This window comes from Bos mutus, chromosome 5, assembly GCF_027580195.1.
Source record: "Bos mutus isolate GX-2022 chromosome 5, NWIPB_WYAK_1.1, whole genome shotgun sequence".
Classification (NCBI taxonomy): Eukaryota; Metazoa; Chordata; class Mammalia; order Artiodactyla; family Bovidae; genus Bos; species Bos mutus.
This window is the reverse complement of record NC_091621.1, coordinates 51,450,126-51,462,491: the sequence shown is the minus strand read 5'-3', so window position 1 is coordinate 51,462,491 and position 12,366 is coordinate 51,450,126. Positions and strand designations below refer to the sequence as shown.

The 12,366-nt window shown below is 37.2% G+C and overlaps 1 protein-coding gene across 2 annotated transcripts; it reads right to left on the bottom strand.

The window, feature by feature from the left end:
- Positions 1 to 1,894: 1,894 nt before the first annotated feature.
- LUM (lumican) lies at positions 1,895 to 11,724 on the bottom strand. 2 transcript variants are annotated; one of them, XM_070370930.1, is made up of 4 exons: positions 11,593 to 11,724; positions 10,520 to 10,592; positions 5,757 to 6,650; positions 1,895 to 2,751 (listed from the first exon to the last, which is right to left on the bottom strand). In XM_070370930.1, exons 3-4 carry the CDS (start codon positions 6,628 to 6,630, stop codon positions 2,597 to 2,599), a joined length of 1,029 nt encoding a protein of 342 aa, XP_070227031.1. In that variant the 5' UTR covers positions 6,631 to 6,650; positions 10,520 to 10,592; positions 11,593 to 11,724; the 3' UTR covers positions 1,895 to 2,596. The 2 variants fall into 2 exon arrangements, with proteins under 2 accessions (XP_070227031.1, XP_005910152.1); XM_005910090.3 differs by lacking the exons at positions 10,520 to 10,592; positions 11,593 to 11,724 and adding an exon at positions 9,062 to 9,310.
- Between the last annotated feature and the right edge of the window lie 642 nt (positions 11,725 to 12,366).

The following is a 12,366-nucleotide window of genomic DNA, read 5'->3' as shown; positions in this document are numbered from 1 at the left end:
GACTGTCACAATGCATGAAACAGTATCTTCCCTCCTCCAGCTCTGCCCTGGAGAGATGGGGTTTGGCTTCTAGAAAGGGGAGCCGCCTGTCCCCAAACCGGATCTAACTAGTCTTCAGATGCTTCCATAAGAAATGTCACTTCGTGTTTAATTTAGTCCTTGTCAACCACTTTAAGAACTACATAATATACCTGTCTCTGGGTTGGGAAGATACCCTGGAGAAGGAAATGGCAACCCACTCTGGTATTCTTGCTTGGAAAATTCCATGGACAGAGGAGCCTGGTGGGCTACAGTCCATGGGGCTGCAAAGAATCGTCCAGGACTTAGCTACTAAACAACAAAACAATATTCATGGCATACATCAGTCTGCCAGATAATGATAGTTGATAAGGGTCCTTTGATGATAAGCCATTTTACCACAAGATAAAGTTCTCTAAAAATGTTCTGTTAAAACATATTAATACTTTAGAGAAATGTTGCCTTTGTTTTAGACTCCTTTGAGACTATATATGTCCATGGATGAGTGATCTTTGACTGCACATTTGGCTCCAAACATGTGCTTTATTGTTAACTAGGTAAGGTAGAAGTCATAAATTATATGCCTTATGGTTCCCCATTGTATAGAAACATGGATATCCTTTTCTGCATTATAAACTCTTAACTTTATGTTACAAATATATTGGTTTCAAGATAAATTGATCTTTTAAATCTCATATTCAGAAACATTTATATATCTTCAACATTTTCAGTCCTGGGAGTGATCAGCCATTTTTGCTTACAACCGGTGAGTGATTGCTGAGATCTTATAGCTGCTTTTTATTTAATAGAGTATCACTGTGTATAAATCAGTAAAACCAGCAGGAATGGAAATAATGACAAATATCCAAGGAAGTTGTGAGATTTAAATATTGTAATACTGTGATTAACAAGAAATATACTTCGGTCATTCAGATGACCAAAGTATATTTCTTACGTATATATTTGGTTCTTACCCCAAGGTTTCTGGCTCACAACTCTTAAAGCCTTTGAAATTTCCTGAATAAGAGCAATAAAGTTATCTTTTGTTATGTTAATAAGTGATTTTGGAAAGCTCTTAGGTAACCTAAGGAGGAGGGGAGGGGGAACTGGTTGCTAAGAGACCCAAAAACATCTTGAGAGTGTCTGAACTTTCAGTCCCTCCCCCTCACCTCCTGGGAGGGCAGAGGTGCTAGAGACTGAGTTCATCTGCCAATGCCCAATGACTATGAAATGAAGCCTGCGTAAAAACCCAAAAGGACAAAAATCAGGACAGCTTTCTGACTGGTGAACCTGTGGAAATTTGGGGAGAGCAGCCTGTGCTTGGAGAAGGCATGAAAGCTTAGCACCCTGTCCCCATACCTTGCCTTGCACCTCTTCTATCTAGCAGTTCCTAAATTGTACCATTTTATAGTAAATGAATAATCTAGTGAGTAAAGAGCTTTCCTGTTCTGTGAGCCACTCTAGCATATTCCTCAAGTCTAGGAGAGGGGCTTGGGAACCTCTGATTTATAGCCAGTTGCTCAGAAGAACATGTAACAACTTGGGCTTTTAATTGGCATATGAGTGTGGAGGGAAGGCATTCCTGTAGGACTGAACCTTTAGCCTGGACAATCTGACCCCATCTTTAGGCACATGGTGTCAGAACTGAGTTAGATTATAGGATACACCTGGGGTTTGCACACTTTTAAGTACATATTGTAAGATGTATTTAAACAGTCTTTACAAGTGGATGCTCTAAGCAGATAATCTAGTTAATGAAAAATTCTATTTAACATAAGCAACATATTTCAGGCTAGAGATTTTTAAAATTCTAATCTATTATTTTATCTATTTTTACTGGAGAGATATGAATTTCACAAGAAATCAAACATAGTGATGCCATTTGCTATGTTTTATTTTGCTATTAGCTTGTTAAACATAACATGCAAATAATCAAAAAGAAACATACATATGACTTAGGGTGAAACATAATTCTAGAAAAGAAAAGTTTCATTAGGTAAGTATATATATGTTCTTAACACTAAAAATATTGCTGTAAGTATATGTAGTTTCATGAATTTTGTCTAGTATTTTGCAGAATCATTGGTCTCAAAATATACCATCTATTTTTCAGCTAAACAAATTTGAACATTGAAATGTGAACATTTGAGCATTGAGATAATTTGCTTCAGGACTGTAAACATCCATATGCATGTAATCCATGCTTTTTGGCACATTAAGTTAAGATTTAGAAATTATAAAACTTGACTGACGTTCATGAAACCAGTGAAAAGCTTTTCACATCATTTGACAGTAGAGATGAAAAAACCACTAAATTTACAAATAAGGCATTAAGTTTCTTGTCAAGGTGTGTGTGTGTGTGTGTGTGTCTGTGCTTCTGATGAAATAGGCCTGCCTTTCATCTTCTCTTTTTAAAAAAGTAGTAAAATGTTTACAAAACATTTCCCTTAGAATTAGAAATTTATGAAAGTAATAAACAGCAACAAAAAATGAAAAATATAAAAACTGACACACAAATAAACAGAACCATAAACTGCTGTTCCAGGCTACACCTCAATGTAATCGGAATCAGTAGACGTTAATTAACAGTGATCTCATTCGCGACACGTAGACATTCATACATATCAGGTGGCAGACTAGTTTGGGTGATGTGATTGCCATCCAAACGCAAATGTTTGATCTTGGAGTAGGATAGGGGTCCCAGGATCTTACAGAAGCTCTTCACATCAAACTCTGGAAAATTAGAGTGAAACATTTCAATCATTTCTTTCAGTACATGAGCTTGAAACCATCATTTAAAAAAAAAAAGAAAATCTTTAAGTCTATAATAATATCCAATAGGACTTCTTCCCACTTATTTGATGTATCTTTGAATTTAGAACTATTAAAGGAATATTTCAGACTTCCAAAAGCCCAATAATATTTAGTAAAGAAAAACTATGGTTAAGTCAGAAGATTCAATTAATCTTTGAAGGAACAGAACTTAAGTTCTTAATGAAACATCTTTTTTAGTATTATTTAAGTTCTTGATTTAGAAATACTGGATTATAGAAAGGCATGCAGTGAGCCTATCATGTTATCTAAGCGCTTTTTGAAATATTAAGTCGAGCCTGAGGAAATCTAAGATGGGGTGCTGTTACATGAACAGTCTCAGCAGAGTAAGGATTCTGAGTTTTTGCATCTTAAAATAAAAAGGGTTAAATAGATGAACTCTAGAGAGTTTTCCAACAACCACACTTCATGACAAAGATTCAAAACTCCAAAGCAAAAACCAAATCATGGAATATCCACCATCTCAGTCCACGTCCTTTTCTTCTGGGGTCAAAAAGCTGCCACAAATGAACATCTGATTTAGTTTTTAATGGACACCAAGATGGTTACTAGATAGCATGACCTGTGTACGTACATTAAAACTGCCTATGGTGGCACAAATCTATTTCAGATTAACCTTATGCTGGTCCTTCATCTTGTTATTTTTCCTTCATTTTTCAACTCTAGCTAACAATGACTTCAGTTGAACCCCAAACATGCTGCAGTCTTTCCCTCTAAGATGTTGTCTTAAATTACTCATCTGTCAAATTCCAGGGATTTTGCTTTCAGTACTGCCTCTGAGAAAGTATGGAACAGTGCAGAAAACATGGGTCTAGGCCTATGTTAGTTTTCTATCTCTGCCATTTACCTTCTGAAACATTTATCAGATTTTAAGTATAGCATATCTATCGCACTGTGTGGCATGAAGATTTCATCAGCTACGGTATGTAGAGCACTTCACACAGTGCTAGCACATTACTATGTGCTGAATAATTATTGGTGTCCTTTTCTTTCTTTTTTTCCTCTTTTCTAAATTGCTTTATACTAGGAGGATCTGTGGCTAGTCTAATGCTTAAAGTTGCAAGTTTGAGAAATCAGAAATCGTTTTTGACGGTACATTTCCTAATATAAGAAAAGCATTAAGGAACTCTCTTTATCTTACAATGTGGGCAACTGGTATGTGTAAATATGATGCAGCAAGATAAACTAAGTTGAAGACACACAGGCAAAGTCACATGACAGGAATCCCTGAAATGTGTATACCTAAGTGTCAAAGATAAGGAGGGAGAAAAGGTAACTACTCACTTGCAAATGACTAAACGTGCCGGGCACTGGAATTTCAGTCTCAGCTTGGCACTGAGAGGCTGCTGGCATGTCTCTCTTGGTCCATCTGTCCCATCTCCTACACTGGCTCTTTCTTTTTAACTCATACAATGAAAACTGATTTTTCCACCTTCAAATGCCCCTGCATTTATATCTTTCTCCTATCTTGTCTCAGAGTAGGAGGTAGTCTTTCTCCTGCTAACCTCCACCCACCAAATCTAACGGGTTTCTTCAGCCCTCAACCATCTTAAATTCCATTAGCATTTTGGCCTGTCTGAGTATCCTTTTTCCTGACCACAAAAGTTTATAATGTGGGACCACATATTGCTACATAGTGAATTTTCCCCTGGAAACAACTCTAAGGGTTTAGCTCTGATAGCTTGACTGTATTGCATGACAGGCAAGCTTTCCAGATGCAAGAAAGAAGACGTGGCATTGCAGAGCTGGCAGTCACGATTTCCTTCATGAGAAAACCCCAACTCTACTAGGAGTTACATGAAACTGTTGCAGAATTATAAAGTAGCACATTAATAAGGCACAGTGTAATTTTTTCTGATAGGAGTGTCAATATCCTTAGCCAGTATGACAAGGGGACCAAGTTTTATAATATACACATGTTCAATTTCAATAGATTATTTTGCACAAAGAATTATTTACTGTGTGAATCAGTGTTTCCCACCTGAGTTTTCATTTTAAAAACTTCATCTGTGAATTACAGGTTTTTTCTTCTGCCAACTTCCATTAAAAAATAAGGTGAATATTGGTGAATAGTCAGTTTACAATCCAAATCTTTATATCTTAAATTGAAAAATGTGACAGGAGATCAGGAGAGTGCATAAACAGCCCAAGTGGATCAGGTCAAACTCGTACCCAGCAGATAAATGAAAAATAAACTACAGAAGTAAGAGAAAGGAAGGGTAAATGATGGGAAAATCAAATGAGGTGAAGCATTGTAAGAAAAAGGGGCTCTGTAATTCTAGTAAACTATATTCCAAACGCTTATTATAGTCCTCCTTAAACCTTCTCACAGTCCTCCTAAGAACACTGTGAAGACTACACACACCAGCCATACCAGGGAAAACAGAGATAGATGATGGTCATGAAAGTAGAGTAACATGTTGAGTCCCAAGTAAAGATGTCAGAGGAGAGTATGAGTGTATGCAGGCTGCTCTAGGAACAAGCAGGAGAGAGATGTTAAAGTCTCTGATGACTGTGTTTCCTCTGGACTCGGTTTCCCCCTTAGCTACGTATTGTCAAGAAATGAATGCAGACATACAAATTGAAGTCATGAAGGAGGCAAATAATAACAAATGAAAATCAAGAGTTAACACAGCAGAATTAATTAGCCCAGAATATTAAATTTGAAGAAACAAGTGTTTAAATTCTATATGACCTTAATGATTTCTTATCTGGACACTCCAAAGAAAAGCCAGATACTGGATAAACAGCTAAGCTAGAATTTATATTCTAGAGAAATATTTTGTTGGCATTTTTAGTTTTTTTTTTTTTTAAACTGGAGCCAATTTAATATTTGCATCACACAACTTAGGCATTTAAAACCTTGAGGAAGTATCAATCAATCATAGGCACAATTTTCTACTTACTTTCAAGTTCATTGACCTCCAGGTAATAGTTTTCAAGGTTTTCATTGACTGTCGGTATGCTTTTCAGCTTATTATAGGAGAGATCCAGCTCCAACAAAGATGATACATTAAAAGAATTTCCAGGAACTCCACTATCAGCCAGTTCATTATGAGACAAACGCAGATACTGCAATGCACTGAAACGCTTGAAATACTCGTCAGGGATGTTGCTAATCTTGTTGTTGTCTAAGTAAAGAGTTAGAAGAGACACTGGGAGACCAGAAGGTAGTTTGGTCATCTGATTGAAGCTCAAGTCAAGGTATTCGAGTGACTTCAGACCTTTCAAAGCAGCTGAAACAGCATCCTCTTTCAGCTGATTGTGCTGAAGGTGGATGAAGGTCAGGTTAACCAGTCCATCAAAGGAGCCAAGCTTAGAGATCTTGTTGTTAGTGAGCTGCAGGTCCACCAGAGATTTGGGAAGTGGGCCCACAGATTCTGTCAGATTGTTGTAATTTATGTGCAGCTTCTTCAATTGCTTCAGTTTAGAGAACACTTTTCCTTTTATCTTGGAATTTTCTAGAAGGTTGTGGTCGAGAATGAGCCACTGCAGATCAGTTACGTTTTCAAAGGCCTTGTCATCAATATGGTCAATCTGGTTATTCCGAAGGTAAAGGTACTTGATTCCAGGAGGCACCATGGGCACACTCTTCAGTTTCAGCTCATCGCAGTACATGGCTGATGGATAGCTTTCAGGGCAGTTACATTCTGGTGCACAGTTTGGTGATGACCTCCCATACATTGGTTGGGGGAAATCGTAATAATCATAGTAATCAGGATAGGTGCTGCTGGCACCGCCAATTAATGCCAAGAGGAGAGGAAACACACCTAGATTCATTTTGGCAAATGCTTTGAATCCTAAATAAAGTGAAAATATGTATTATAAAATAGTATTCTTTCAGGAAAAGTATACTAAGAAGAAAGAAAATGCATTCGCAAATGCAAATTTTATTATTTGAGAGTGCTTTTTTACTGCACTAATGATGTCTGTTTAATTTGCTTTTAAGGATTAGGATAAGGATGTAAGTTTACAATGTGTGGGAAAGGGAACCGATTTCAGGACAGATTGCATACACTGGCGCCCCCTTCTGGGCGAGCTAGGCCTAATTGTTCCAGTCAACCTCTCTCCAGGTCCTTTCCTGAATTACATGGATTCCTGCAAGAGGTTTCTGGGAGGTGCCCATTAACCACCATGTGAAAACGCAGCTTCAGAATACCTTCAAAACCAGAAGAAACAAAAGCAAGAAGACAGTTGTAAACTGGACCCTCTACCCCACCATTCAACATCATTAAAATACCTCATTAAAAAGATCCTTCCTGAGAACATGGGCAATCTGTGATTTTGTCTGGAAGAACATTGTTCTAATGTGTGTCTGCTGGGGGTGGTTGGGGGGCGGTGATGGTGGTGGTAGTGGTAGAGTGCTGGCGAGGGTGGAAAATTCTTTTAGAACTATCTTTATTGTTGACTCTGAAGAAAGGAAACAGACTTCTTAAGTGGGGGTGTGTGCATATTATATCAACTTTTGTTTAACATTCTATACTTTAAGCACATTACAAAACTCTGTTTGAAAATTAGTATTTAGTACATTAGTTTTAGTAAAATTATTATTCGTTAATCAAGAAAATGTCACAAACTCTAAACAGCTTTAAACCTAGAAAGAGATCTAACTGGTAGAGAATGATGTTCTTTTCAAAGTTTTGATTGAAAGCTTTTCTTTCTCTCAGTCACTCACAATTTGTCTACCTTCTTCATGTTAAAATTTGAGAAGGTAGGGTTTGTTTATCTGGGTTTTAGCACTCGCACTGAATGAAGATGGGAAAGAGTGGGAACTGAGGAAGGTCTGCATTAAACAGTGAGCATTAAGAGCCATGTAGGAAAGGATCAATTTGGGAATATACATTGAAAACAATTTGTATCAGTGATCTTCACATGTACCTGTTGCTAAGGATCAGTGAAGCACATTTCAATTGCTTGGGAAGTAAAGGGTCAGCAATGTAGGTAAAAGGAAATAGGATATAAGAGTAGGGCTTTTGTAGCATGAAGAGTTATAGCTGAGCAATAGGTCACGCTGGGAGGGAAACTGTTACTGTGAAGCAGCCTCCACATTCCAATGGATCCCATAAAATAAAATCTCTTCCTGTGAGAAACAAGGTACAAGCTTTTGGATCTAGGCAGTTTAGGACAAGCAGGATTTTCTGCTATCAGGAATTTTAAACATCTTTGCTTTAACTTGGAATTATAAAATACTTAATTTTAGCAGATGAAACACTCAAAAAGATTGTTAGGATCACTCTCATAACAGACATAATGTAACATGTAGCCAGACTCTTAGTAAACTATTCCCTAAGATTGTGATGGAGTCATTAAATTTAGTTGACAGGACTTGGCCATGAGAACAATTACATAGTGCTAATGTAATTGTAGGATTCTTTATAAATTACAGTATATTAATGTTGTAAAGGTTTGTCTTCCTTTATTAATAAGTCCACCTTATTTTAATTCAGTATACACTAAAATAGACATGGGAACTATAATGTGAGTATTGAATAGCAATGAAAAATGCTTCCATATTTTTTGGCAGAGTCAAAACAAGGGCTCTGAATTCAAAGAGAGTTTGTAACCATATAATGACTCCATTATGAAGCAAAAACACACTTTACTTTCCCCTAGTTTTTTCAAATACCTGTGGCTATGAAGAAAAGGCTTTTTTCCAAAGAGTAAATCATGTTTCCCAGAATTTCTTTAAAACATGTTCCTGTTTCTTAAGACATACATCCACAACCCAAATCTTTAAAATTAACAAAATAGAATTAAGTAATCCTTTTGTTCAGGTTTTATGACAGCATAAAATGTTTACAGCAAATCATAACAAATTATAATGACATACCAGTTGCAAAATATTTTGAATATTGATTGAAATGGCTTTCTTTGTTCCAAATTAAGTTCTAACAAAACTAACATATAGAACTACTTAGCATAAAATAGCAAACATTTTAAATGCCATACTGTTTCTACTTTCTAGTGAAATCTTGAAACTTTTTATAACATCTTTTGCTAAATAAGGCATTATAGACTGTATAAAATGTATCTCAAATTCATAAATCATGGAAAGTATATTATGCAAGATGTGAAAGTAAATGCTCAAAACTGGATTTGCTGTTGAATAGCAATTGGCAAAGTTGCTCTGGAATTTTTTTCTGTTCTTATTACAATAAACACTGTCCCAAACCGTCAGCATCCCCAGTGCTATAGTTAAAACAGCACTTACCTTGCTGTCTTGACCCTGCTTTCGTTAATTCTTAAAGCAGATGCACTATGGACAAGAACCCACCAATATATGCTGTAAACTCTGTCAGACGGAACTGGCTGCCAGATTCTTAGTGATACAAGAGCTGAGTGGGGGGGGAAACCCAGCCCAGTCACGCCAGTCTCTGAATGGAGTTATGTCATTGTGGGGATCTTGTGGTGTGGCATGCAAACACTCTCTAACGAGGTGCAGGTGGACTTGGTGAGCAAGGACAGCCCAGCTCACTCCCTATGGAGTAAGAGAGAGATACGTGCTAAACCAGCCCAAATAACCTAGCTTTTAACCCCAAATGGAGTCCTGCTGCAAATGAGGCATCTACAGTGAGAATGTTTCTCTTACAAAGCCCTTTACTTCTATAGCTGTGACAACAATTAAATGCAGTTCTCTCACCCAGCTATCATGTTCCGCTAAAGGTCACGTAAATCATCAACTGAATAAACCATTTCAGGAAAATGTAAATGAGCAGACTCAGGAGAATTGAATCCTTTTTGCTCATTACTCTTGAAATGTATACTTACTTGGACCAACTTAATTTTTGGCCAAAAGAGAAACTTAGATTAGTTTCTAAAATACTAAACTGCTTCATTTATACTTTGATACAAGTGATAAGTATCAACATTTCCAGTTTGCTTATGTTAAGCAGACTCATTTTATGCTCTTCAGGTCTGGAACCAATCAGTAATATTCTGCCTGTTTCTTATTTTGTGGATTTAATTTAGGAATTCATCCAAAACCTTACTTGGGAATAGTATTCTATAGCTTATTGCCAAAAAAACATAAAAGAACATGAAAAAAAAATGTATACTAAAAATATCACAAAGTAATCATTTTTCACTGTCATTGCATGCTAGCAATATTTTTTTTTTCAAAACTGAAAGTTATGCTAAGTTGCATTCTCCCAAAGGCCTGGTTTGACATATGTTTCCTTATCATTTCCTGATGCAGGCTTCTAGAAAATGAGGATCTACTCAATTCCTTGTCTATCAGCTTTGTAGCTTTTTTATATGATTTTTTCCATCCAAATTTTTCATTTTCTCATGTTTATAGGAATTCTTAGAATCAGATACTTTAAGTTGCCACGTTGTAAGATTTTCCCTTTTAAGATAAATATGTGACTTTTTAGCTATGAGACTTTTGAAAATTAATTTAATCTCCATGATCACATTAGTGTAAATGCCTCATTTTTGTCAGAGAACAGTTTAAAAACAAAACAATCTTCTTCGAAGTAACTAATACAATTGTAAGGTAATTCGTAGCATAATGTTTTAAGAAAATTTTAGAAAGACCTCTGTTTTACACTGGTCTTCACCAGTAGTTCAGCAGTAAAGAATCTGTCTGCAATGCAGGAAATGCAGGTTGATCCCATGGTCAGAAAGATCCCCTGGAGAAAGAAATGGCAACCCACTCCAGTATTCTTGCCTCGGAAATTCCATGGACTGGGGAGCTCTTGGTGGGCTTGGGTCTGTCCATGGGGTCAGACAGGACTGAGCCACTAAAAAACAACAACAAATACAGTTTTACAATAGAGGACATGAATAAACTTAGAAGAACTCAAGAAAAAAAAAGGGTAAATTGATCAGTCATATGCAATTAAATGTCTCATTGTAAGAAGATAGCTAAAACAATTCTAAGCATTAATTTTAAGTGTGTCAACTTCTATAACCTGCAATTTTGTTTGAAAAATTCGAGCTATATATTCCAAGGATTTTTCTTTTGAGCAATAATGTGTTGTCTGTAACAGAGTTCAAGTGCATTAAGTTGAACTTAGCTTATTGTGAAGCTGATATTGTCCATATACCTTTTTCTATAAAATTAGTTCTGTGAGGCCAATAATTGGATACTATTGCCCATTTTAAAGCATATTTCTTGGGCTTATTAGAAAGAAATGAAATTAATATTTGTGGTGTATCTAATTTATTCCATGCTTTATTCTCAAAATGTTCACATATTTCTAAAGTTTAAATTTCATGCTTTAAAATCCATGTAAATATTATTATCAAGTTTTCAGAGAAGTAAAAATGGAGACTCAGAAAGTCTAAATAATTCACTGAAAGTCACCGAACAAGTAAGTGGAAAAACAAAATCATGAGCACCTTCACCCTCTGGAAAGAGGGTGGACAGGATAGAGCTAGGAAAAGGTATTTAATCAGTTTAAAATATTTTCTAGGCAACATTATTAACAGTTGAGAAAATGCATACATATTAGCCAGGCAAAAGTTTTTAAAAGGCACAAGGTTAGCTAAGCAATAGTTTCTTTCTTTGTACTTGACATACTCACACTCTCCCGTATGCACACATTAGACCTCCTGGGTGAGGTTGGAGCTTTCCAACTCGGTGAATGGAGATTAGGTCCTTTGTGGTAAGGGATGTGGGAGATTGCATCAGACTCTATGTTAAAACCATTGAGTCGCCACGTCAGCCTATCAGCTGGACTCTTTCTGTTACTTGAGACCAGCAAGGGTGATGAAGAACATCGTTATTGTTTCACTCACCTGGTTCCGAATGGGCTCCCCTGGTGGCCCAGATGGTAAAGCGTCTGCCTGCAATGCGGAAGACCCAGGTTAGATCCCTGGGCTGGGAAGATCCCCTGGAGAAGGAAATGGAGACCCACTCCAGTACTCTTGCCTGGAAAATTCCATGGATGGAGGAGCCTGGCAGGCTACATTCCATGGGGTTGCAAAGAGTCAGACACTACTGAGCGACTAACACATCGCTATTCATAGAGTCATAGAACCACAGATTTGGAATGAATCTCAGATATCCTTTAAAGGATGAGTTCTATGAAACCAGTCCCCCAAGTTCTGCAGCTGGATCTTTTTCTTCTCATGTGATGAGCTAAACTAACATGTTACCAGTACTCCACCCAAAGAACTGCAACATTGTTTTCCCTTTGTGCAGGATGGATGGCCCGACTTCCTTGGTAGCTCAGTTGGTAAAGAATCTGCCTGCAATGAGGGAGACCTGGGTTCGATCCCTGGGTTGAAAAGATCTCCAGGAGAAGAGAATGGCTACCCACTCCAGTATTCCTGCCTGAAGAATCCCACAGACAGAGGAACCTGATGGACTACAGTCCGTGGAGTCGCAAAGAATCGCACAGGACCGAGCGACTAAGCACAGCACAGGATGAATGGCATCTTATGTTTCCCAGTGCTCTGTCTAGGCAGTAAGATATGACTGTGCATCAATGATATGAGGTCATCTCAGAGCATAGAATAGGAAGAAATATAATGACAATTCCCTGCTAATAGAGAAGAAAGTTCTATTTT